This window comes from Somniosus microcephalus, chromosome 8 (assembly GCF_052327205.1).
Source record: "Somniosus microcephalus isolate GS21.2 chromosome 8, FLI_Smic_1.0, whole genome shotgun sequence".
Taxonomy (NCBI): Eukaryota; Metazoa; Chordata; class Chondrichthyes; order Squaliformes; family Somniosidae; genus Somniosus; species Somniosus microcephalus.
This window is the reverse complement of record NC_140994.1, coordinates 70,626,363-70,653,391: the sequence shown is the minus strand read 5'-3', so window position 1 is coordinate 70,653,391 and position 27,029 is coordinate 70,626,363. Positions and strand designations below refer to the sequence as shown.

The 27,029-nt window shown below is 45.6% G+C and overlaps 2 protein-coding genes across 4 annotated transcripts in view; one reads left to right on the top strand and one right to left on the bottom strand.

Annotated features, from left to right (window-relative positions):
* lipf (lipase F, gastric type) overlaps nt 1–14,161 on the top strand; it is a 78,515-nt gene extending 64,354 nt beyond the window's left edge. For all 3 annotated transcript variants that reach the window (XM_085994859.1, XM_085994861.1, XM_085994860.1), the window contains 3 exons: nt 126–197; nt 431–502; nt 9,425–14,161. In XM_085994859.1, coding sequence (XP_085850985.1) covers nt 126–197; nt 431–502; nt 9,425–9,658 — 378 coding nt within the window. In that variant the 3' untranslated portion in view covers nt 9,659–14,161. The remainder of the gene's footprint in view (nt 1–125; nt 198–430; nt 503–9,424) is intronic.
* A 342-nt stretch (nt 14,162–14,503) lies between these two features.
* The window catches only part of ankrd22 (ankyrin repeat domain 22), a 37,188-nt gene continuing 24,662 nt past the window's right edge, over nt 14,504–27,029 (bottom strand). The window contains exons 5-6 of the mRNA XM_085994862.1: nt 19,634–19,732; nt 14,504–15,662 (exon numbers count right to left, since the gene is read on the bottom strand). Coding sequence (XP_085850988.1) covers nt 15,585–15,662; nt 19,634–19,732 — 177 coding nt within the window. The 3' untranslated portion in view covers nt 14,504–15,584. The remainder of the gene's footprint in view (nt 15,663–19,633; nt 19,733–27,029) is intronic.

Sequence of the window (27,029 nt, the reverse complement as noted above, 5' to 3'; positions counted from 1 at the left end):
TGGGTTTTTGACTATTATCACAGTGTTTCTTTAATTGTAACTAAAAATAATGTATTTTATACATTTTCCTAATCATGTTAAACATTTAAAGGACTAATTTTTCAATATTTCAAATGTTTTTCCAGAGCAGAATACCAGTCTATTCAGCACACTGTCCTGCTGGAACCTCCGTACAAAACATTATCCACTGGAGTCAGGTACGGCCTGTATTTGAGTGTCTCATTAACACAGTTGTTTAGTACGAAATATTGCCATTTAAAGTATATGAACTTTTCAAACTGGAGACTTTCTGTGAAAGTTAACATGCAGTAGTGGTGTATGCCACCTGATATATGGCAACAGTTTAAGGACACATTGGCTTATGTTTGTGCACTCTTAACAGGTTGAGTTGGGAACAATCTTTTGATTATGCAATGTTTATGTTCTTCAGGCTGTGAAAGAAGGACAATTTCAGGCTTTTGACTGGGGTACCCACACAAAAAACATGGCTCATTATAATCAGGTATTGTACAAGAAACTACCTGTGGGAAAAATTGATATGTATTTCTATATACTTCATCCTACGTTTCCTGCAAACTGATTCTGGTCATTTACACAGATTCATTTTTGCTTTGTGTACTGCGAATTTAAAATCAGGATAGCTGATGAAACATAGAAGATAGGAGCAGGAGTAGGCCATTCGGCCCCTCGAGCCTGCTCCGCCATTCAATGAGATCATGGCTGATCATCCAAATTCTGTACCCTGTCCCTGCCTTCTCCCCATATCCCTTGATCCCTTTAGCCTTAAGAAATATATCTAACTCCTTCTTGAATATATTTAATGAATTGGCCTCAACTGCCTTCTGTGGTAGAGAATTCCACAGGTTCACCACTCTCTGGGTGAAGAAATTCCTCCTCATCTCTGTCCTAAATGGCTTACCCCTTATCTTTGGACTGTGACCCCTGGTTCTGGACTCCCCCGCCATCGGGAACATCCTTCCTGCATCTAGTCTGTCTAGTCCTGTTAGAATGTTATAAGTTTCAATGAGATCCCCTCTCATTCTTCTAAACTCCAGCGAGTATAAGCCCAATCGACCCAATCTCTCCTCATACGTCATTCCTGCCATCCCAGGTATCGGCCTGGTGAATCTTCGCTGCACTCCCTCCATGGCAAGAACATCCTTCCTCAGATAAGGCGACCAAAACTGCACACAATACTCAAGGTGTGGTCTCACCAAGGCCCTGTACAACTGCAGCAAGACATCCTTGTTCCTGTACTCTAATCCTCTTGCTATGAAGGCCAACATACCATTTGCCTTCTTAACCGCCTGCTGCACCTGCATGCTTACCTTCAGCGACTGGTGCACAAGGACACCCAGGTCTCATTGCACTTCCCCTTCTCCCAATCTATTGCCGTTCAGATAATAATCTGCCTTCCTGTTTTTGCCACCAAAGTGGATAACCTCGCATTTATCCACATTATACTGCATCTGCCATGCATCTGCCCAATCACCCAACCTGTCCAAATCATACTGGAGTTTCTCGGCATCCTCCTCACAGCACACACGCCCACCCAGCTTTGTGTCGTCTGCAAACTTGGAGATATTACATCTAGTTCCCTCATCTAGATCATTAATATATATTGTGAATAGCTGGGGTCCTAGCACCGATCGCTGCGGTACCCCACTAGTCACTGCCTAAGAATTGGTAGATGAAAAAATTCCTCCAAGTCGCAGTTCTTAGTGGCTGTCTGTGGGAAACATCAAGAATTGAGAAGGATCTGCAGAGGGAAGATGATTAAAACCACATCACTATTATGCACGTCAATGGTTAGTTACACAACAGCAACAACAACTTGCATTTATATAGCACCTTTAAAATAGTAAAACGTCCCAAGGCGCTTCACAGGAATGTTATAAGACAAAAAAATTGACACCGAGCCACATAAGAAGAAATTAGGGCAGGTGACCAAAAGCTTGGTCAAAGAGGTAGGTTTTAAAGAGCGTCTTAAAGGAGGACAGGGAGGTAAAGAAGCAGAGAGGTTTAGGCAGGGAATTCCAGAGCTTAGGGCCTAGGCAACAGAAGGTACGGCCACCAATGGTTGAGCGATTATAATCAGGGATGCTCAAGAGGGCAGAATTAGAGGAGTGCAGATATCTCGGGGGTGGGGGCTGGGGTGGTGGTGTGGGGCTGAAGGAGATACAGAGATAGGGAGGGGCGAGGCCATGGAGAGATTTGAAAACAAGGATGAGAATTTTGAAATTGAGGCGTTGCTTAACCGAGAGCCAATGTAGGTCAGCAAGCACAGGGGTGATGGGTGAACGGGACCTGGCGCGAGTTAGAACAAGGGCAGCCGAGTTTTGGATCACCTCAAGTTTGCATAGGGTAGAATGTGGGAGGCCAGCTAGGAGTGCGTTGGAATAGTCAAGTCTAGAGGTAACAGGTACGGATGAGGGTTTCAGGGCAATTAACAAGGCAGAAAATAGGATTGAGGTGTTCCCTTTTGGCAAATGTGCTTGTTTTAATTTCTGATAACTTGCAAGAACTGAATAAAATGTTCTGGGTATTTTGGGGAGAGGAAGGAAAGAACATATCGAACTATTCATTTGGAATGTGTGCCATATAGCACTGAATCACGGAGAGGTAGGGGCGCTTAAAGGAGGGAAGAGATAAAGATACCACTTGATGAAATGATGCTGTCCCCACTTAAGAGATATGTATCTTGAAACCGTGCTGTGACCTTTACAATTAGGAATTTGAAGAATTAAGAACCATTCTACCTTTTGAGTAATCATTTTAAAATTAAAAATAGCTTTCCTATAATATTCTGGTCTGTTTGACATACTTCAATTACCATACTTTGAACCAAATCTAGTTTTCCCTTCATCTAACTTCTCTTTAATTATGTTCCTCATACCAAACCGTTTACCCCACAGAACGTTAATGTTCTTTACTTCATATTTCATGGTATAGTAAGTCATCCTTTGCTTTCCTCCTAAAACCTATCCAAATTGGTAAGTGAATATTAGTTTGCCTCAGGAGACCTTGGGGGGGGGGGGGGGGGAGGAATTCAGTATCGCCCCGTTGGGGCGCCATTATCGGCCATGCGCAAAGTTTAGCGCCTGGCGCTAATTATCGCCTCCGACAGAAAACTTGGCTTTTATTGCCCCTGGAGGTGATTGGAGCACTAAATCAGGCGCTTCACGCCTGTCTTAAGGCGCAAAGGCCGAGGAGCGAGGCGCTACCTCAGAGCGCTGGCGAAGCAAGGAAGGGCAAATCAAAATAAACCTGCAAAGTGCTGCTCAGTGCTCAAAACTCCTTCACGCAGCGTTGAATCTCTCCAGAAGTCAGTCTCTCTCTCTCTCAGAATGCGTGGTGCAAAAATGTCACCGACAAAAAAAGGCAGGAAGCGGTCGCCTTTAAATAGCGCTCCCCTAGTCCCTTTCTGACAGCATAACGCTCCCCTCAACCTGTCGTTGCTAGTGGCAGGCGGTAAGGCGGGGGCGCCACTCAATATCCGATCCGGGGCACTAACGGTGTTGCGCACTCGACTGACGTCACAATCTGCCAGCGCAGGAGATCGTGGTGGTAGTGTTTAGCGCCACTGCAAAATGTCTAGTTAATTTCGTGAGCGGCGCAAACATCGCCGCGCCCAGCCGCTAGTTGCTTTGCGCCCCCATTAGCGCCCTCTTAAGGTGCGAATGGGAGGCGCAAACAACTGAATTTTTCCCCCCAAGGTTCCTTAATTCTACCCTCGACCTCATTAATCTGAAAGTGTCACTTCAATTTATTTGTTAAAATACCCCAAGACAGGAATTGGGGATTGCAATCTGGAATGAGTCACATGACTGAAGGATCCCAATTAAGTGTGTGTCATAAGCTTGCATTGATTAAATCCATCCCACTCTATCTGTTGCTACTATTGATTGGCTAGTTTAGTAAGGTTCTAGGTTAAGTTAGACTTTTATTGTTTAACAGAATTTGCCGGGTGGGGTGGGGAGCAATCACACTGGTTATTGTGCCTTATTGGAATCAACTCTCCAAACAACACAATGTTATGGGTTATAACAACAGAAAACGCTGGAAAAACTCAGCAGGCCAGGCAACATCCGTGGAGAGAGAAACAGAGTTAACGTTTCAGGTCGAAACTCTACTTCATGTTCTGAAGAAGGGTTTCGACCTGAAACGTTAACTCTGTTTCTCTTTCCACGGATGTTGCCTGGCCTGCTGAGTTTTTCCAGCGTTTTCTGTTGTTATTTCGGATTTCCAGCATCCGCAGTATTTTGCTATCATACAATGTTATGGGTTGGTAGACTGTCACTCACCTGCTGTCACATCAGAAGGTGTGAGGTCCCCTGGAAGATGTGGATTGGGCAGATCAAACAAATAGCATGTATACAAATCAGCCACTTGAACTAACCTGTGCAACACCACCAAGAACCATTGCTTTGATCTCTTTCTGGATAGGCTATGCAGTTTAGCAGTCTCTCTGTCCTTTCTCATGAAGAAGTACTACAGTGGGTGTAACATTCATGATACATTAAAGTGAACTGAATTTTGCCAGAAACAAATGGGTCCCAAGTTTTTTTTATTCAAATGTGAGCTACAGCCAAAAGAATGTGGGATGGCTACCAATTGCGATGTTCTTGTAGGGCTCACGGGAGGAAGGGCGCTTGGGTTCTGGGAAAACAAATTCCTAAAGATAGAGATGTCTGCACTGTTACACAGGCAACATTAACCCATAGTGTTTGAACTGTGCTTGGTTCACAATGTGTTACTATGTTCTGTTTCTCACTGCATGGCCTAGCTGTGTAATATACTTAAATGCTTCTAGGCGAGGAACTGCTAATTTGGTTATAGGCAGGCATTCTTTTGCCATAATATTCCACACACCAGGCAGACATTTGGAAAACATGTCTTTCATATTAAGGACTACACATTCAAAACACCTGTCCCTACAAAGGCCACTTCCATACTATCAGTAGCTATATATTTAAAATTGGTTAATTGGTTAACATCTGATCATGTGAGAAATCAGCTGGAAACTGGCTTGCTAGCAGCAATCTGTGGAAACAGTACACCTATATCTCCATGTCCTGAAAAAGATTGCACTCGAGGCTGCTGTAGTGATGATTTTATAAATTGGTTGGATATTGATGTTCATTTATAATATTGAATGGCTCTGATGATGGAAGAAACGCAACGTTCCGTAAACTCAGTGACTGTGTCGGAACATTATGGAGAGAAACCCCACCTGTAAGGAAGGGAAGATCTTGGATTTACATTGCACATTATCCTGTCCTCAGAACCATCCCAAGGCGCTTCACATACAAGGAATTAGACATAGGAGCAGGAGTAGGCCATTGAGTCCCTCAAACCTGTTCTGCCATTCAATGAGATCATGGCTGATCTGTGACCTAACTCCATATCCCTTGATACCTTTAGTTAACAAAAAGCTATCAATCTCCGGTAAAATTAACAATTGATCTAGCATCAATTGCCGTTTGCGAAAGAGAGTTCCAAACTTCTACCACCCTTTGTGTGTAGAATTGTTTCCTAATTTCACTCCTGAAAGGTCTGGCACGTTTTTTTAGACTATGCCCCCCCCCTAGTCCTAGAATCCCCAACCAGCAGAAATGGTTTCGCTCTATCTACCCTATCTGTTCCCCTTAATATCTTGAAAACTTCAATCAGATCACTCCTTAACTTTCTAAATTTTAGGAATACAACCTAATTTGTGTATTCTCTTCTCATAACTTAATCCTTGAAGTCCAGGTATCATTCTGGTAAACCTACGCTGTACTCCCTCCAAGGCCAATATATCCTTCCTAAAGTGTGGTGCCCAGAACTGCTCACAGTACTCCAAGTGTGCTCTAACCAGGGTTTTGTATAGCTGCAGCATAACTTCTACCCCCTTGTATTCTAGTCCTCTAAATATAAAGGCCAGCATTCCATTAGCCTTTTTGATTACGGGAAACTCTTTGGTATCCGGGACCGGGATGGTGCTGGTTGATTAAAAATTCCGGATAAGGAAGAAGGGACATGGAGTGACGAGGCCCAAGGTACGAGAGCCCCGTTACACAGCCAGAAGTGCTGGAGCCCCGTAACACAGCCAGAAGTGCTGGAGCCCCGATCACACAGCCAGAAGTGCTGGAACCCTGTAACACAGCCAGAAGTGCTGGAACCCCGTAACACAGCCAGAAGTGCTGGAGCCCCGATATCACAGCCAGAAGTGCTGGAGCCCCGATCACACAGCCAGAAGTGCTGGAACCCTGTAACACAGCCAGAAGTGCTGGAACCCCGTAACACAGCCAGAAGTGCTGGAGCCCCGTAACACAGCCAGAAGTGCTGGAGCCCCGATATCACAGCCAGAAGTGCTAGAGCCCCGATCACACAGCCAGAAGTGCTGGAGTCCCGTAACACAGCCAGAAGTGCTGGAGCCCCGATCACACAGCCAGAAGTGCTGGAGCCCCGATCACACAGCCAGAAGTGCTGGAACCCCGTAACACAGCCAGAAGTGCTGGAACCCCATAACACAGCCAGAAGTGCTGGAGCCCTGATCACACAGCCAGAAGTGCTGGAGCCCCGATCACACAGCCAGAAGTGCTGGAGCCCCGATCACACAGCCAGAAGTGCTGGAGCCCCGTAACACAGGTACAGTACAGGGTAACAACAGAGAATGCTGGAAAAACTCAGCAGGTCAGGCAACATCCGTGGAGAGAAATTTGAGTTGACGTTTCAGGTTGAAACCCTTCTTTTGAAACCCAGTTTTGAAGAAGGGTTTCAACCCGAAACGTCAACTCAAATTTCTCTCCACGGATGTTGCCTGACCTGCTGAGTTTTTCCAGCATTCTCTGTTGTTATTTTGGATTTCCAGCATCTGCAGTATTTTGCTATCATACAGTACAGGGTACCCGATTACACAACCAGAGGTGCAGGAGCCATGGTTACACAGCCGCAACTATACAGTATACGGAAGCCTCAAAACCTACTCCTGAATTTTGCCGGTTATTAGAGAATTCCGGATAATTAGGTGCCGTTTAAACGAGAGTTTCCTGTATTTTCTGTACCTGTTCATGACATTTTAATAATCTATGTACCTGGACCCCCAAGTCTCTTTGGACTTCCACTGTTTTTAGCTTTTCATCATTTAGAAAGTAACCCTGTTCTATCCTTTTTAGGTCCAAAGTGGATGACCCCACATTTGCCTACATTGAAATCCATTTGCCACAGTTTTGCCCATTCACTTAATCTATCGATATCCCTTTGTAATTTTGTGCTTTCATCTACACTGCCTACAATGCTGCCTATCTTTGTGTCATCGGCAAATTTGGATATATGACTTTCTATGCCACCATCTAAGTCGTTAATAAATACTGTGAATAGTTGAGGCCCCAACACCGATCCCTGCGGGACACTACTAGTCACATCCTGCCAATTTGAGTACCTACCCATTATCCCTACTGCCTGTCTCTTGCCGCTCAGCCAATTTCCTAACCAGATCAATAATTTGCCCTCAATTCCGTTGGCATCTACCTTAGTTAACAGTCTCCTATGTAGAAATTGTATCAAATGCCTTCTGGAAGTCCATATAAATAACATCCATAGACATTCCCCTGTCCACTACTTTAGTCACCCTCTCAAAATTCAGTCAGGTTTGTCAGGCATGATCTACCTTTCACAAATCCATGCTGGCTCTCTCTGATCAACTGAAAATTTTCGAGGTGTTCAGTCACTTTATCCTTAATTATAGGCTCTAGCAATTTCCCAACAACAGATGTTAGACTAACTGGTCTATAATTCCCTGGTTTCCCCCTCTCGCCATTTTTAAATAACGGAGTGACATGCGCAATTTTCCATGTGCAATTTTCCAATCTAAAGGAACGGTTCCTGAATCGAGAGAACTTTGGAAGATTATAGTTAGGGCATCTGCAATGTGCTCACCTGCTTCCTTTAAAACCCTGGGATGGAAACCATCTGGTCCTGGGGATTTGTCACTCTTTAGTGCCACTATTTTCTTCATTACTGTTATTTTACTTACGTTGATTTTATTGAGTCCCTGTCCCTGATTCAGTATTAGTTTCCTTGGGATTTCTGGCATGCTATCCTCTTCCTCTACTGTAAATACTGATGCAAAGTAATTATTCAACATGTCCGCCATTTCCTTATCATTGAGAATATCACCGCTTTCAGTTTTTAAGGGGCCAACATTGCTCCTGACTACCCTCTTTTTCCTAATATAATTGTAAAAATTATTTGTATTGATTTTACTTTTAAAGTAGTCACTGTTATTTGCAGGCAAATATGGCAGCCATTTTCCACACAGCTAGGTTTGTAAGAAATCCTTACTTTTTATATAAGAGTTTCAAAAACTGTTGCACATTGTCAAAACTACATGCAGTAGAATAGTTTATAGAATTATTGGGGAGTTTGTTTGGTGTTTGTAACAGACTTATTAACCAAGGCAAAGCTGTAGTGTTCTCTAATGCAGGGGTTCTCAATGTTTTTGTTTCTGAGGCCCCTCTCCCGTGTTATAAAAAAATCCATAGACCCCCCCTGTAACACAACACAAGTATTTTTTCTGTATAAAAATTAGTTAATAATTAAACATATGTATTATTTTTGTTTTATTTAATGTGAAACTTGCTGTTGGTGCTGAAGTTGAGACTGTTTCCGAAGTTGGTAGAGTTCTGCTTAAGTTAGTAGACTGTTGCCGAGGTTGCTGAAGTGTTACTGAGGTTGGTAAAGTGTCACTGGAGCTGATAGAATTCTGATAAGACTGATGGTGTTGAGGGATGTACAAGCTCTTGCTTCTGCTCTTGTCCATTACTAACGAGCGGAGCGGAGTGCGCCCGCCGAGACTGGATGCTGTCTCCTTGGCCACTCGGTGGACCGATGACCATGAGCCTCTGGGTCCAAGCGTCATTTTCTGGTTCTTCGGGTCTTGTGCAGGGACAGGAACTAAAGTGAAATTTGCTTTTGGATACTCGCTGGGGAGGTCAGTGGGCCACTCAGAACATGTCACTATAGGTGGACCCCCAGTTGTGAACCCCTGCTCTATTGAACATAAACATATATGTGGAATGCACTTGAATTTAACATTTGTGAAGTTTGACTAGATATGGGTACAGAAGCACCGATTTTTCTCATTAACTTTGAGCCCACTCTCTCTCTCTCAGGTTACGTCATTTCCTGCACCTGAAAGGTTGGGTAGCCTGCTTCCAATTTCACTGCAATAGGTTTGTTTTGGAATCGGGAGAGATGCAAGAATATCCCAGGGTTGATAACCTCCACATGTAGTGTATCGCTTTGTCTCAGCTTTGTGCTCTCCTTCAGCAAGTACGATACACCCGAGACTAGGAACTGACTGCAGTAACAAATAGATTTTAAGTGTCTTAATCTAAATTGCGGATCTCTAATTTTCTGTGTTTTTTTCTTGCCCCAGTCAAAACCACCTCTTTACGACATAAAACGGATGCCTATCCCCACTGCTGTCTGGACTGGAGGACACGATTGGCTAGCTGATCCCACTGATGTGAATATGTTATTGAGCCAACTGCCCAACCTTATTTACCAGAAGAAAATCCCCGATTGGGAACATCTGGATTTTATCTGGGGCATGGATGCTCCGCAGCGCATGTACAACGAAATCATTGATCTCATGAAAAAGTATCCGTGAGTCTGGGACAGACTGCGCTGAAGCATTTTAAAACTGGAGTTAAAATACACTCCTTTTTAAATGTTTCCTTTTTCTCTCTTTTCCCTTTTCAGCTGCATTATATGGATCTTAAATGGCTTTAAATGATTTTTTAAAAGGAGACTATATACCAGATTTAAAATTATTAAAGATTTAGTACTTTGATGCCCAGATCGTGCCTGAGCTCAGTCTTTAAGCAAGAAGTGAGTGAGTGCCTAATCCCATATGCTGATAAACTCCTGATCACAGCCACAATGCTGTGGGCAACTGTTGAGCTGAGGCCTGATTCTTCTTTGCAGACAGGAGAAAATATTTGGGAGTGATCCTAGTCAAAACAACATTAACGGAGGTTTGGGAACTGTTGTCCACCTCCTGCCACTTATCGGAGTGTTGAGACCAAGAAATTTCTGAAAAAAAATTATTTTTTTGACTTGATCGTACCCTAAAATTGCCAGGAATGCTATGAATCAAAGCAGCCAAGTTATCCTACTGAGCCTTTGGATAAAGCCATAGTATATATTACTAAATATAGCCCTTTTTTAAAAATGTAAGCTATAGAGTCATAGAGTTTTACAGCACAGAAAGAGGCCCTTCGGCCCATCGTGTCTGCGCCGCCCATCCATCCCTGTCCAGTCTAATCCCATTTTCCAGCATTTGGTCCATAGCCTTGTATGCAATGGCATTTCAAGTGCTCATCCAAATGCTTCTTGAATGTTGTGAGGGTTCCTGCCTCTACCACCCTTTCAGGCATTGAGTTCCACATTCCAACCACCCTCTGGGTGAAAAAGTTCCTCCTCAAATCCCCTCTAAATCTCCTGCCCCTTACCCTGAATCTATGCCCCCTTGTTATTGACCCCCCTACTAAGGGGAAAAGTTCCTCTTTGTCTACCCTATCTATGCCCCTCATCATTTTGTACACCTCAATCAGGTCCCCCCTCAGCCTTCTTTGCTCCAAGGAAAACAACCCCAGCCTGTTTAGTCTTCATAGCTGAGGCGCTCCATCCCAGGTAACATCCTGGTGAATCTTCTCTGCACCCTCTCCAAAGCAATCACATCCTTCCTATAGTGAGGTGACCAGAACTGCACACAGTACTCCAGCTGTGGCCTCACCAGCGTTTTGTACAGCTCCATCATAACCTCCCTGCTCTTATATTCTATGCCTCGGCTAATGAAGGCAAGTATCCCATATGCCTTTTTAACCACCTTATCTACCTGTTCCGCTGCCTTCAGGGATCTATGTACATGTACACCAAGGTCCCTCTGTACTTCCTAGGGTCCTACCACTCATTGTGTATTCCCTTGCCTTATTTGTCCGTCCAAAATGCATCACCTCGCACTTTTCAGGGTTAAATTCCATTTGCCACTTTTCCGCCCATCTGACCAACCCGTTTATATCGTCCTGTAGCCTGAGGCTTTCCTCCTCGCAATTTACCACCCCACCAATTTTCGTGTCATCTGCGAACTTACTGATCATACCTTTTACATTCTCATCCAAATCATTTATGTAGATCACAAACAACAAGGGACCCAGCATCGATCCCTGAGGTACCCCACTGGACACAGGCTTCCAGTCACAAAAGCAACCTTCGACCATCACCCTCTGCCTCCTGCCACTCAGCCAGTTTAGGATCCAACGCGCCAAGGCACCCTGGATCCCATGGGCTCTTACCTTCTTGACCAGTCTCCTATGTGGGACTTTGTCAAAAGCTTTACTGAAGTCCATGTAAACCACATCCACAGCATTTCCCTCATCCACCCCCCTAGTCACCCCCTCGAAAAATTCAATCAGATTTGTCAGACATGATTTACCCTTGACAAAGCCATGCTGACTATCCCCGATTAATCCTTGCCTCTCCAAGTGGAGACTAATTTTGTCCCTCAGAATTTTTTCCAATAATTTCCCTACCACAGATGTTAGGCTCACTGGCCTGTAATTCCCTGGTTTATCCCTGCTACCCTTCTTGTATAATGGTACTACATTAGCTGTTCTCCAGTCCTCTGGTACATCCCCTGTGGCCAGAGAGGTTCTGAAAATTTGTGTCAGAGCCCCTGCAATCTCCTCCTTTGCCTCCCACAGCAGCCTGGGATACATCTCGTCCGGGCCTGGGGATTTATCCACTTTTTGGCCTGCTAAAACCGCTAGCACCTCCTCCCTCTCGATGCTAATATGTTCAAGTATGTCACAGTCCCCTTGCCCGATTTCTATGTCCGCATCGTCTTTCTCCATAGTGAACACATGCAAAAAATTCATTTAAAACCCCGCCTACATCATCTGGCTCTACACACAGATTGCCACTTTGGTCCCTAATGGGCCCTACCCTTTCCCTGGTTATCCTCTTGTCCTTAATATACTTATAAAACATCTTAGGATTTTCCTTTATTTTGCTCGCCAGTGTTATTTCATGGCCCCTCCTCGCCCTCCTAATTTCTTTTTTAAGTATGCCCCTGCACTTTTTATACTCCTCTAGGGCTTCTTCCGTCTTTAGTAACTGCCAAAAGCCCCCCTTTTATTTCTAATGCATTTTTGTATATCCCTTGTCATCCAAGGTTCCCTTTGCTTGTTGGTCCCACCCTTGACCTTTACAGGAACATGTTGGCGTTGTACTCTCTCTATTTCCCTTCTGAAAGTCTCCCACTGTTTTGATGTGGATTTTCCTATAAGTAGCTGCTCCCAGTCCACTTTGGCCAGATCCTGCCTTATCATATTAAAATCGGCCTTCCCCCCAATTTAGAACCCTTATTTCCGGGCCGTCTTTATCTTTTTCCATGACCACCTTAAATCTCACCGAATTATGGTCACTGTCGCCAAAATGCTCTCCTACTGATACTTCCACCACTTGCCCGGCTTTTCCAGTGGACTTTTTTTCTTCCAGTTTTGTTGCTCTGAGGGTGCCTTCTTGAACCGCTGCAGTCCTTGTGGTGATAGTGCTCCTACAATAGTGTTAGGTAGGGAATTCTAGAATATTGACCCAGCAATAATGAAGGAATGGCGATATATGTCCAAGTCAGGATGGTGTGTGAATTCTTGAAGAGGCCTTAATTGTAGGTGCATTTAATGCACATGACTCCTTTACAAATATAGAATTTAAAGAACATTTTCTGCTGTTAACAGATTGAACTTTATCCACTGAATTTCTTTAACCTAACGTGGTATTTTGCACCATGAGCTTAACTGCAAGAACATTGTGTTATGTTGATACTTGTAGTGCCTGTTTAAATCTGGTTGAAGAAAAAGAGTTTAACAAAATTGGTTTAATTTCTGAACGTTGACTTTGCAACAACTGCATGCTTTAATTGAAGTTAAAAGTCGCATTGCCCGAGACAATCTACAACTCTTCATTCAAAGTCACTTCATCCAAATGATTTGATTTATTAAGAAAAAAATGTAAAAATTCCCACATTGTTGTTATTTACATTGCTTAATTCAACTTATTGGATTGTCAAAAAAATGACTTTGAATTGCCAGTAGATTGTAGTAAGATTCAGCTTGCTGCTGCCCAGATACTTGACCTGCCTCTATGACCTGAAAATATGACTTGTACCATGTTGTGTGTGGGCTTGTGCTTATGGAAATTATTATTCATACAAACCAACATTCTCAGGAAATGAATATATAAACCCATTGCAGTCAATTGGTGATGCAGGTCTAATTTTGAATGTACTTTTAATGGCACCATTTGGATTCATAACCCATAGGATCAATCTTTCACATGAGAGAAACGTATAGCAGCAAATGTTCCTGAGCACATTTAAGTATGTGCTGCTGACAACTAGAATAACCAGACCATCTTACTGATGATGACTCCGTTCCAAACATTTTCAATTGTGAGTCGACTTGACATCACAGGGAAGATGGATCTGGTTAGTTTAGGTGCTTGTGATTTTACAAAACCAAATTTCAGTTGAACAAATTGTGCAATCATGTATGTATTTACACACAGACTTGATGCATGGTTGGCTTATCTTTCGTAACTCTCTTATTTCACACTTTGGCTGATTTTACATGTTAAAAACAGACAACTTGGTGGTTTTAATGCCTGTGGATTTGCTGCATCCTGCACAGTTTACCAGCACTATGGTGTGGTCAGTTAATTACATCGCAACACAGGAACATACAGGACTAGACAGTCGACCAACACCCATTGTGTACTGCTTGAAGTTCCCACAACAGCAATAAATATATATTTTTTATTATAACAGCAATAATTGTCAAGGAATTGTTACTGTCCTAAAGTTTTTTTTAAAAAACCTGATGAATAACAGCCTAAGGAGTCTTTGGGTTTCAGGAGTAAAAAAAAGTGTGTTTTTGAAAGTCCATGTATGTATGTATGTGTTGAGCATAATATATAGGAAGACTGCTCGTGATTTGAAAGCTATTAAACTTGTCTGCACATTATGGTTTTTACATAACCTTTAGTAGCTCGTCACAGTTGTCTCGCTATTGCATTGGAACCATTTCAATAAAGATAGTTTGTTTTACTTTTATTCTAACATTTGATTTGATTTTTAAGCAAAGATTGTGATTAGTTACTGTGCTTTCAACTTCCTAGATATGATTTTGTTTAAATATAGGAATAAGGCTCAAGTATTGAGCGAAGTTGTTTTTTTTGGGAGGGGGTGTAATTTATGCCCCATCTGAGTTTGCAGTGTTGAAATTTAAGTGGGAAGTGCCAGCCTATCGGCCATATTCGTACCATCCCTCCTTCAGGTGGCTTTCATAAGACCCTCTTGGGATCGTGCTGCTCTGCTCATAGCTGTGAAAAGGACCTGAATTTCCCAGTATTGTGCAGGGTGTTGTCACAGCCAGAATTTATTACACAAAAGGAGTACTTCAGAAGCATTTTAATAAAAAGGTAGTTTGTATCACAGGTAGGTCTTACAACAATTAAGCTCTCACAGGACAGTTGGATGTTAACTTATATCTCGTGGGACCCATCCCTTGTTGGGTGGTTGATGAGGTAATAGAGCATCAATTTCCAATTTGTAAGCAAGTTTAGTTAGAAATCTCCTTCCCATGCCTACAGCAACTATGTTTTCAAAAAAAGACTGTGAAGCTGGAAGCTTGGTGGCTGCAGAATACTGCCATTCAAAGAATGATTGCAATGGTACCAAAGTAGGTAATTTAATTTTACATTTTCACGCTCATCCTCCACAGGAGCATTTAATAGTATCTAGGGAAGCCCTGATGGACCTGCCAAACTTGGGTCAACTTCTTCAGTTCCTGGATCTAAACAATGCTGAAAATGTATGACAGTTATTCAGTACCAAGAAATCCCAGATGGAAATAAGAGACAGCGAGGTTCCCAAAGCTGGGATAACCTTCTGCCTAATCTCCACCCGAGTAACCAGCAGGAGACCATTTGAAAGGAAGAAGTTGTATTTATATAGCGCCTTTCACGATCCCAGGATATCCCAAAGTAATTTACAGCCAATGAAGTACATTTGACGTGTAGTGTAAGAAAAGCAGACAGCCAATTTGCACACAGCAAGCTCCCACAAACAACAATGAAATAAATGACCAGATAATTAAAATAGTGATGTTGGTTAGGGATAAATATTGGCCAGTAGAACTCCCCAGCTCTTCCAATAGTGCCGTGGGATCTTTTACGTCCACCCGAGAGGGCAGACAGGGCCTCGGTTTAACGTCTCATTTAAAAGGCAGCACCACCAATAGTGCAGCACTCCCTCAGTACTGCACCAGAGTGCCAGCCTGGATTATGTGCTCAAGTCTCTGGAGTGTGACTTGAACCCACAAACTTCTGACTCAGATGAGCCACGGCTGACACTTTGCAGCAAGCAGGCCAAACATGCTCGAGACTCCAACTCACTTCTCAAAGTATACAAAAGCATCCCATTTATTTGCTACATATAAACAAACAAACACACACGTTGATGATTCCAGAACTTTCTACGATTCCTTCCGTAGTAGAGCGACAATTTTTGGAAACTTTAGTCGTGTGGCAATATCCAGGGGACTTTCTCCATTCTTAAAAAAAAACGTTAATGCAATGTATATATAAAAAAAGTCAATTCAATAAATACTTCCAATTATTTATAAATTGTACCAGAAAAGCTGTAAATGGTTATTAGTATGATTCAAGTAGCTTATTTCAAAAAGGTACTGCAATGATCTTTGTGGCACATTTTATATAAATGAATAGACTGACAAATGTGAAAACTTACATCTCCTTTAATATGTGTGACACTTAAGATTCTGAAGTAGAGGAATAAAATTTAAGAGTCACTGGGAGTGACACTGGGTCATTGGATATATTTAAAGGTGGAGATAGCCATTTTCTGGCGTACACTGGTCCTAGCACCAATGTTTGGAAAAGGTTAGTTGTAGTGGTGTCCCATTGTAACTGCCTAACAAGTGGAAGCTAGAGAGAATTGTTTAAGGCTGGATCTTGAAGCAACTACTGTACAAGCAGAATGGACCTTTATTCGGCCAGGTGGCTTATGCTAAACTAAATTGCAATACAAAACAAAACAAAACTTGGTTCCAAAGGAGGAGTTGACATGCAGATCTGAATAGAATGCCTGTGTCTTGAAATAAACCAATGTTATATCCACATTTTCCCCTCACAGAAATAGAATGGGTAATTTGGTACCATAACATAAATCCCAATGAATCAATCTCAGTAGTCTAAGACCCCCTCCAATAGTGCCCAGCACAATGATTGATCTACCATCAGATCACAAAACACATCCAGAAAGGAGAGGAATTGTTTTGGGTTCATAGAAACCAGTCTGTTCAAAGGGGCCATAACTTAAAAAGGTTTGTGGGGAACATTTAGATCCCAATCTGGTTTCTAGGAGTAAATGAACAAGTTTCTATGTAGCCATCTATCAGATGATGTCCCCCAAGAGACCAAACCGTCACCAGAAGTTGTTACACTGCATCAGCTGCTCTTTAAAAGACAAGGGTTACCATTTTCAATCAAATCTGGCAGTAGCATTACTGCATGGTGACTTAATGACCAAACAGTCCAATTAACTGCTTGTTCAGGCATTTGAAACTGTTGCATGTTTTACCAGCAGCTAAACGGCAATGGAACATGTATTCAGAATGAACTGCTTGGTAAATAAATGACACCTGCCCCAAATTGTTTAAAGGTTCAATTACACTGTCACTTACGTCCTTCCAAAAAGCTTTTTGCGTCAGAGCAATACAAAAGTGACCGCGTGACTGCAGGGCAGAGAGATGTGAGACTTCCACTCGAAACTGCCTCACACCATTCTGTTCCAGTAGGAGTGGGACCAGACTCGGGTAAGACAGTCACTTTTATAATTCTTTCTGGAAGCCATCTCACACCTCTTTGGCTTGAAATGAAACTGGTGAGTCATTATACCAGGTTTAAATGTGCTTTCTGAGGCATAGGGACAGGAGTAGGCCATTTAGCCCCTCGAGCATGTTCTGCCATTCAATTACATCATGGTTGATCTGTACTTCAACTCCATTTATCCGCCTTTGTTCCATATCCCTCGATACCCTTGCCTAACAAAAATTCTTTATAATCTTAAGCCGAGTATTTTTTACATTGAAATTGTGCATTCAAAACATTGGGCCGAAACACGCCCCCGACCCGAAAAAAATCCAAACCTACCTGCTGATTCCCGGGCTTCAGAGTCTTCGGGTCCTGGGACTGCAGGCATACCCCTGCGTAAAGGCCCACTGATCCCAAGGACGCACGCAGGCGGTTCGGAAACATCCCTGGGATCACGTGGGCCAGGTCCTCCAATCAGAAAGGAGGATTCCTATTATGCTTAAGGATTCCATTTATGAACAGAATCCCCATTAGCATACGGGATCCCCAAATAAATAAATAATTTACACAACTGAAATAAAAATAAATTCACATTTTCAAAATTAATTAAAAGTCCCTTTAATGAAGCATTTAAAATAAAAATTAAATAATTTTTAAACATTTTAATCTGGGCCAAAATTTATATAAACTAATTAAGGATTTGTGCATTTTTATTTTTTAAATTTTAATTTAACATTTATATTAATCCTTATGCTGGTAAAAGCAGACCCTACACCTGCTTTTACCAGGCGTAAGGGTTTTGTGGGGCATTTGCTGGGTCAAATAGCCCAGCTCTGACAGATCGAAAGTTCCGAGTTCTCGCGCATGCGCAGCACATGCGGAAACCCGGAACTTGCGAGGCCTTTTACAAGGCTTATGACGGGTACGCTGTCACAGAGAACCGCGATTTCAGGGCCAATAACATTTATGGTCTATGCCCAGCTTTGTGTTCAATTTGGAGCCAGGCCATATAAATCAAATCCTACATGGTTTGAATAAATGCTGTATCTACCGCTCTCTCCAAATGTCTTTGCAAATCTGCCCCATTAAGATTTAACATTTTATGCATTAAGTTACATAGTTACAGCTTTTCTAGTCAATATTTTATTAAAAAGTCAAAAATCAGTAGTAATTAAAAAATCTGACACAGGCCTAGCAACAACAACAACTTGTATTTATAGAGCGCTTTTAACGTAGTAAAACGTCCCAAGGCGTTGCACAGGAGTATTATAAGATTTAAAAAATTGACACCGAGCCACATAAAGGATAAATTAGGGCAGGCGACCAAAAGCTTGATCAAAGAAGTAGGTTTTAAGGAGCGTCTTAAAGGAGGAAAGAGGTAGCGAGGCGGAGAGGTTTAGGCAGGGAATTCCAGAGCTTAGGGCCTAGGCAGCTGAAGGCGCGGCCACCGATGGTTGAGCGATTATAATCAGAGATGCTCAAGAGGGCAGAATTAGAGGAGCGCAGATAGAAAAGCTGTAGCATAAACCACGAAGGGAGTCAGTGATGTGATCACATCTTCCCGCTTCAGAAGTGCTTTCCCAAGTACCAGAAATAATGGCAGGAAGGATACAACATTGGCCTCGATCAGATACTGACCAACAGCCAAGAAATACAAGTTACACAGATTGCGGGGGTGAAATTGGATAGCGCTGGTCTACTAGCGCAAACTGGGCACAGAACAATCTGCAAGCCAGAGCCGGTAGGCCTGATGCATACTCAATATTGGGCTTGGGGCCTCATTTAAATTAGACCGGTGAGCTGCAGACGCCTGCTGCACTTTTCCCAGGAAGCTTGCCGGCGAAGCAGATTTAAATTTCAGGTCGCTGGCAGCGGCCCTCAGGCAGGTCCTCGGGGGGGGGGGAGAAAGATGTGTGGAGGTGATCAGGGGGATGGTGACTGTCTTCTGGACTGTTGTGGAGCTGGGAGGAGCACTCCTGCTCGTCCCAGCTTCACATTCAAGTAAATGTTTTTTTTTAAACTTACCTATTATTAGGTGGCGGCCTCCAGTGGTCCGGTTAGGCCACACATAGACATTGTTATCCTGAATGCAGCAGGCTCGGCACTGGCTATGTTCAGGGCAGCTGACTTCGGGAAGGGGGCCTGGAATGGGCATTAGGTCCTTTGCATATGCAAATAGGAGGCCTAGCGCCCATTTCAGGCACAGGCCCCTATACTTCAGCCTTTACCAATATGGCGGGTGGCGCACTTCCGCCACTGATTTTGCACATGCATACCACCCGCCAAGGCACCTGTAAAATGGCGTGGCACGAACAAATTTCTAGCTCTATAGGTTTTAGTCACTAGTGTCCAATTTCAGTTGCTTCAGGAGCTCCTGTTAATCTAATGGCACGGAGACAAACAAACTTTGGCCTCCTCCTATCGACACTGCTCTTTGATTGAAATGCCAGGGTTTACACTAATCACTTTTGGTTTGACTGCAAGCTTCACAATTGTACTCCAACACACAGAATTCACTAACTTGATAATATTGCATGGGGGGGGGGGGGTGGAAATGTTCTCAGCTCTGGGCCTGTGTCCTCCAGAGAAGTGAAAATATGGCACAGAAATTAAGTTGAATCTTTCTGATCCAATATCACAATACATGGTAGAACATACTACACCTTAATTAGCCATGTCAAACGCTTACCTTATTAGCAATGGATGCATCTGCATTTGCTTTAATGAGAATAGAAACAGTTCTATTATTTTTCATTCGACAAGCATAGTGAAGAGCTGAGTTACCTTTCTGTAATGAGATTAAAACCCAAAAAGTTATACAGGTATACAAAACCCAGAACTCCGGCAAGAGCACTGCCACAGAACCAAACCTCAGCAACAAAGTACGAGAACCCTGGGAGTACCCAATGCAAAAGAGCAAATTTGCTATGCTGCAAAATCACACCATTCATTATATCTATAACTGAAGCACAGTGAAACACTGGGAAAGGGCAAGAAATGACATTAGAATTTACTCAAATTTAACGTGCAACAGAGGCTTGAAAAATTAAAGCTTTCCATTCCATTTTTTGTTGTTTAAAAGGAACAATTTTTGGGGTCTAATATATCAGTCTTGTGTGACAAACAGGGATCCAACCGGTTTCATGTTACAACATTTTCAGGTTTAGATCACTTAAGTTTAGCAAGGACAGGATTCTGGCATTTATCCTTTGGACTCTAGAACCTTGAAGCAAAGCAAACATACAGCGGTGTCTGGAAGCACTACGTAATGACCAGTTTAAACCAGTTTCTGGCAGTTACTTCTGGTGTTGCTGGACAGAGAGCAGCGAGTCAGCGAGCACAGGGGTGATGGGTGAACAGGACTTGGTGTGAGATAGGATATGGGCAGCAGAGTTTTGGATGCGCTCAAAGTTTATGGAGGTTGTAAGGTGGGAGGATGCCAAGAGAGCATTGGAATAGTTGAGGCTGGAGGTAACAAAAGCATAGAGGAGGGCTGAGGCAGGGGCAAAGGCGGGTGATATGACGGAGATGGAGGTAGGCGGTCTCTCTCCCCGGGGTGTGGTCCCGGGTCTCTCTCTCTCTCTCCGGGGTGTGGTCCCGGGTCTCTCTCTCTCTCCCTGGGGTGGGGGTCTAGGTGATGGAGAGACAGAGCAGTTGCTGTATCTTGGGAAGGACTGGGTGGCGGTGGGGTAATCTTGCCAGGAAAGTTGTAGACATCTCTTCTGGCATAAAAGGTCATGGAGTAGTTGCTAAGCTTCGGATCAATCCTATTTCCAGTTTGTCAGCACCAAGGCATACGCTTTGTAAAAAGCTCATACAAAAAGGAAATCTGTTTTATTTTATTCTCAAAGTAGTTGGATATATTGTGGCGTACCGATCACAGAAAGGACACAATCCGCTTTTCGGTCCGTAGACTATAAATCAGGCGTCATGCCTTTAAGAAGGATCACACCTTTACGAAACTCGATCTGCAACATAGTTAAGCCCAGAGCGGGGGAGCAGTCGAAGCTGTGGACTGATGAAAGGCAGTCAGACTTGGTGTAGTGTCTGACGCCATTTTTGTTTTCTGATGTGCCTTCAATAACCACAAAACTAGAAGTTATAGACTTCAACAAGTTGGCTTTTAATCACTAAGATCAGAGCTTACATCTCAACACACCGACTGGCTCACAGGAATGAGTCATACAGATCCTGGGATCTTTAAGTAAGAGAAGTCAGGGGCGGAGCCAAGAGCCAAGACCTGGAACCTTCCAGGTTAGTCAGGAAAGAGGAAGTGAAACTATACACCGTGTGGGGGAGGGTAATATACATGAGTGCAAAACGAATACAGGCAAGACAAACAGATTTCATTACATTCACCCCTTCTTTAGATTTAGTCCATCGGGGTGATGTTTCTTAAAAGTTGGTATAAGTGAGTCTGTCAGGAGGTTTTGCGGTTCTCAGTGATCGGCGCAAAGCCAGTTGGGGTGCCTCTAGGGGAGTGGATTCTGGTTCCTCCGGTGTCCGGGCCTCCGCAGTGTCTTCCAGGTTATCTGCAGTGTCCTCCAGGTTAAAGTTGGGTATTGATACCTCTGGGCGTCCTGTCTCTTTTTGGTGTAGGTCTTCCTCAGGTAGTCTCTCATCGTTCTCTCCGCTCCCTGAGGGAGCGAGGTCTTTTATGGAAACAGTGTCCTCTCGCCCGTCAGAGTATTCGATATAGGCGTACTGAGGGTTTGCATGGAGGAGCTGTACCTTTTCCACAAGGGGGTCCATTTTATGGCCTCTCACGTGCTTCCGCAATAGTACTGTCCACGGAGATGTCAGCCACGCGGGTAGAGATATGCCCGAGGTGGATTTCCGGGGGTAAACGAACATCTTTTCATGAGGGGTAGCGTTAGTGGCAGTACATAACAGAGACCTTATGGAGTGGAGCACGTCTGGGAGGACTTCCTGCCAGCGGGAGGTCGGAAGGCCTTTTGACTTTAAGGCTAACGTGACAGCCTTCCAAACAGTAGCATTCTCCCTTTCCACTTGCCCATTACCCCGGGGGTTGTAGCTAGTGGTTCTGCTAGTGGCTATCCCCTTTGAGAGCAAGAACTGGCGCAGTTCGTCACTCATAAATGACGTCCCCCTATCGCTGTGTATGTAGTTCGGCATGCCAAACATGCAGAATAGATTACCGAGACACTTGATGACCGTGGCACTGGTCATGTCTGGGCAGGGAATGGCGAAGGGGAAGCGGGAATATTCATCGATGATATTGAGGAAGTATACGTTACGGTCGGCAGAGGGAAGGGGTCCCTTGAAGTCCAGACTTAGGCGCTCGAATGGCCGTGTGGCTTTGATAAGGTGTGCACGGTCAGGCCTGTAGAAACGAGGCTTGCATTCCGCACAGATGCGGCAGGCTCCGGTCATTGCCCTGACCTCCTCGATGGAGTGGGGCAGATTGCGGGACTTTATAAAATGGTATAGTCGGGTGACCCCTGGGTGACAGAGGTCGTTGTGGAGACCCTGTAATTTGTCCGTATGAATGCTGGCACACATTCCCCGTGATAGGGCGTCTGGGGGTTCATTAAGGGCTCCCGGCCTGTACATAATATCATAGTCGAACGTGGATAGTTCGATCCTCCACCTGAGTATTTTGTCATTCTTGATTTTCCCCCTTTGTTTGTTATTAAACATGAAAGCCACTGACCGCTGGTCGGTGAGCAGGGTGAAACGTTTGCCGGCTAGGTAGTGTCTCCAGTGCCGCACTGCCTCCACTATAGCCTGTGCCTCCTTCTTGACAGAAGAGTGCCTGATTTCAGGTCCCTGAAGGGTTCGGGAGAAGAAGGCCACAGGTCTCCCAGCCTGATTGAGGGTCGCAGCTAAAGCAAAGTCTGACGCATCGCTTTCGACTTGAAAGGGAATGCTTTCGTCCACTGCACACAGTGCAGCCCTTTCAATGTCCTGTTTGATACTGGTGAAAGCCTCCCGAGCTTCAGCTGATAGTGGGAAGGACGTCGATTTAATGAGGGGTCGGGCCTTATCAGAGTAATTGGGCACCCATTGGGCATAATACGAAAAAAATCCCAGGCACCTTTTTAAAGCTTTGGGATTGTGTGGCAGGGGCAGTTCCTTTAGGGGGCGTAATCGGTCAGGGTCCGGTCCAATTACCCCATCTTCCACCACACAGCCGAGGATACAGAGACGGGTTGTGTTGAAGACACATTTGTCTTCATTGTAGGTTAGATTCAGCTTTAGGGCAGTTTTTAAAAATCTCGCAAGATTTAGATCGTGGTCTTGCTGGTTGTGCCCGCAGATAGTGACATTGTCCAGATAGGGGTAGGTAGCTTGTAGTTTATTCTCGTCAACCATGCGGTCCATCTCGCGTTGGAAGACCGAGACCCCATTTGTTACCCCGAAGGGCACTCTGAGAAAATGGTAGAGGCGTCCGTTCGCCTCAAAGGCGGTGTATGGGCGGTCCTCCGTTCTAATGGGGAGCTGGTGATACACGGATTTGAGGTCGATAGTCGAGAAGACTCGGTATTGCGCAATCTGGTTGACCATTTCTGATATGCGGGGTAAAGGGTAGGCGTCCAGCTGGGTATAAATATTAACAGTCTGGCTGTAGTCAATTACCATCCGTTTCATTTCGCTATTTTTAACTATGACTACTTGGGCACGCCACGGACTGGTACTGCATTCAATAATGCCTTCCCGCAGGAGTCTGTCCACTTCCGCCTTGATAAAGTGTCTGTCTTCCAGACTGTACCGTCTACTTTTGGTCGCTATCGGCCTACAGTTCGGAGCGAGATTAGCGAATAAAGAGGGCGGGCTGATTTTTAAGGTTGATAGGCCACAGACTGTGAGTGGCGGCTGGGAACCGCCATATGCTAGCGTGACACTTTCGTGGTGGCACTGGAAGTCCAGGCCCAAGATTACATTAACACAGAGTTCTGGCATCACGAGGAGTTTTAAATCCTTGTAGTCCGTGCCTTTTACAGTCAGTGTTACCACACAGCAGCCCAAAATGTCCGAAGTGTGGGGCTTAGCAGCCATAGCAATTCTGCTCCGTGTAGGGGTTACCGTTAATGAGTGCCGCCGTACCAGGCTAGGGTGGATAAAACTCTCGGTACTCCCACAGTCAATTAAACATTTCGTTAAATTCCCGTTTACCTGTATGTCCATCATAGATTTTGTCAACGGGTGTGGCCTGGATTGATCCACCGTGATCGAAGCCACTGTTGGGCCCTGGGCGGCCGTTGAGTCGGGAAAAGATGGCGGATCCCAAGATGGCGGCCTGCACGGCACGCACGAGGCGGTGACGGAGTTGGAAATCGGATTCCCCCTGCAGACTTTGCTAAAATGCCCCTTTTTCTTACATTTGAAGCATGTAGCGTCCTTCGCTGGGCATCATTGTCTGGGGTGCTTGGCCTGGCCACAGAAGTAGCATTTCGGGCCTCGAGACACTGCCGCTGTAGTAGGACTCCTGGGTGAACTTCTGTGTGGGGACTCCGGCGGTGTAGAGCTGGTCTGAGACCTGGATGGGGAAGATGGCGGATTCCAAGATGGCGGCCCGCTCGGCGCACACGAGGCGGTGAGGGCCGCATGGCCGGAAGAATAAGAGTCAGAGTTTTTCTGGGCCACGTCCAGCGATCGCGCAGTGGCCACTGCCTTTTTTAAGTCCAGGACCTCCTTCTCCAGCAGTCTCTGCCGGATATAATTCAATTTGAGGCCAGTGATGAAGGAATCGCGGACCAATTCGTCAGAGTACACGTTGGCCGTCACGGCCTTGCAGTTACAGTCCCGGACCAAGTCCTTTAGGCCCTGTAAGAAATCGTCCATTGATTCCTCAGGTCGCTGCCTGCGTGTAGCCAGCAGATGTCTGGCGTACACTTCGTTTACTGGCCTCTGGTATTGGGCCTTCAGGATAGTGATGGCCTCCGTGTAAGAGGTGGCGTCCCGGATGAACGAATAAATCCGATGACTAACGCGAGTAGTCAGTAGACTCAGTTTATCTACCTCGCTAGCGGATGAGGCCCCCGCGAAGAGTTCGAAGCATTTGAGCCAGTGTCCAAATTGATTTGATGCTTCAGCAGAATGTGGATCCAAGTCCAGACGCTCTGGTTTTAGGAGTCGATCCATCCTAGTATTCTTTAGTGATTAAAATTGATGTGCCTTCAATAACCACAAAATTAGAAGTTATAGACTTCAACAAGTTGGCTTTTAATCACTAAGATCAGAGCTTACATCTCAACACACCGACTGGCTCACAGGAATGAGTCATACAGATCCTGGGATCTTTAAGTAAGAGAAGTCAGGGGCGGAGCCAAGAGCCAAGACCTGGAACCTTCCAGGTTAGTCAGGAAAGAGGAAGTGAAACTATACACTGTGTGGGGGAGGGTAATATACACGAGTGCAAAACGAATACAGGCAAGACAAACAGATTTCATTACATGTTCAACATGCAGTCTCAACGATTAAACCTTTTCTGTTGAAACTCTCCGAGTTCAGTATTTTTTGTTAGGACTACGTAGACTCCTACATTGGTGACCCCGACGCTCAGGACGACTCCTAAGCGTAACCATGGCTGACACAAACGCAGTTTCTGTGAAGCTGCCGGAGTTCTGGGAGAACCTAGCCACCGCCTGGTTCCTTCAAGCCGAATCGCAATTCCGACTCCGCGGCATCACCGCCGACGCAACGATGTACGGCCTCCCTGGGCAGCTCCACAATCACGAAAGTCTGGACAACACTACAAAACCCTTCGGAGGAAGGCAAGTACGCACATCTCAAGGCCGCGCTCCTTAAAAAATTCACAGCCTCCCAATTCGTGCGCAACTGCCACCTCCTCGACCTCCCGGGCCTCGGTGACTCCACGCCGTCAGACTTGCTCTCACATATGCTTGCTCTGACCGACGAGAAACCGCCCGGCTCCCTCTTCCGCACGCTCTTTATCCGCCAACTACCTCCCAGCATCTGCCCGGTGATCGTGGCGTCCAGCCTCACGGACTTCGAGGCCCTGGCCGACGAAGCCGATAAGCTCCTGTCCGCCGGCTCCAACCACGCCGTCACCCCCGACCTGGCCTCCGCAGCGTCGGCGCGCGCTCCACCCTCTATCGCGCGGCCACACAGCTCGGCCACGAGGCCCCCCAGGCCCCCACGCCCTCTGACCCAGGGCTACTGCTACTTCCATACCCGGTTCGGCGCACGGGCACGCCGCTGCAGCCATCCCTGCACGTTTCCAACCGCCCCCACACCGGCCTACACGATGGCCGTGGGGCAAGCAGGCGCACTGCTGTACGTTACGGACAGCGCCTCCGGACGCCGTTTCCTATGCGACACGGGTGCGCAGCATCATCCCCGTGTCCGCCCTCGAGATCCAGCGAGGCGGCCGCGGCCCTGCGCTGGCTGCTGCCACACCGACATCCGGACGCACGGCACCCGCACCGTCACCATCGACCTCGCAGGCCGCCGCTACCACTGGGAGTTTATCACCACCAAGGTGCTCTCCCCGCTCCTCGGTGCGGATTTCCTGTGCGCCCACGGCCTGTTGGTCGACATGCCTTGGCGCCGCCTCGTGGACATGAACACCATGTCACCTATCCCGGGCGCCATGGCCCCCCCCCCAACCCGCCGAAATGGCGTGGCAGTGCCGCGCCCGCTCAACGGACGACTACTCAGCACTCCTGGCTGAGTTCCCAGCCCTCACCAACCCAACCTTCTCCGCGAAAGTTGCTAAGCATGGGGTAGAACACTTCATCCCCACCACAGGCCCACCGGTGTATGCCCACGCCCGCAGGCTGGACCCGGCCAAGCTGGAGATCGCGCGGGCCGAGTTCGCCACAATGGAACAGCTCGGCATCATCCGCCGCTCCAACAGCCCCTGGGCCTCCCCACTCCACATCGTCACCAAACCCGACGGGGGATGGCGCCCCTGCAGGGACTACCGGCGCCTAAACGACGCCACCACGCCGGATCGGTACCCCATACCGCACATTCAAGACTTCTCGGCTAGACTGGCCGGCCACTCAGTCTTCTCCAAAGTCGACCTGGTGCACGGTTACCATCAGGTGCCAGTCCACCCCACGGACGTTCCCAAGACGGCCATAATCACCCCTTTT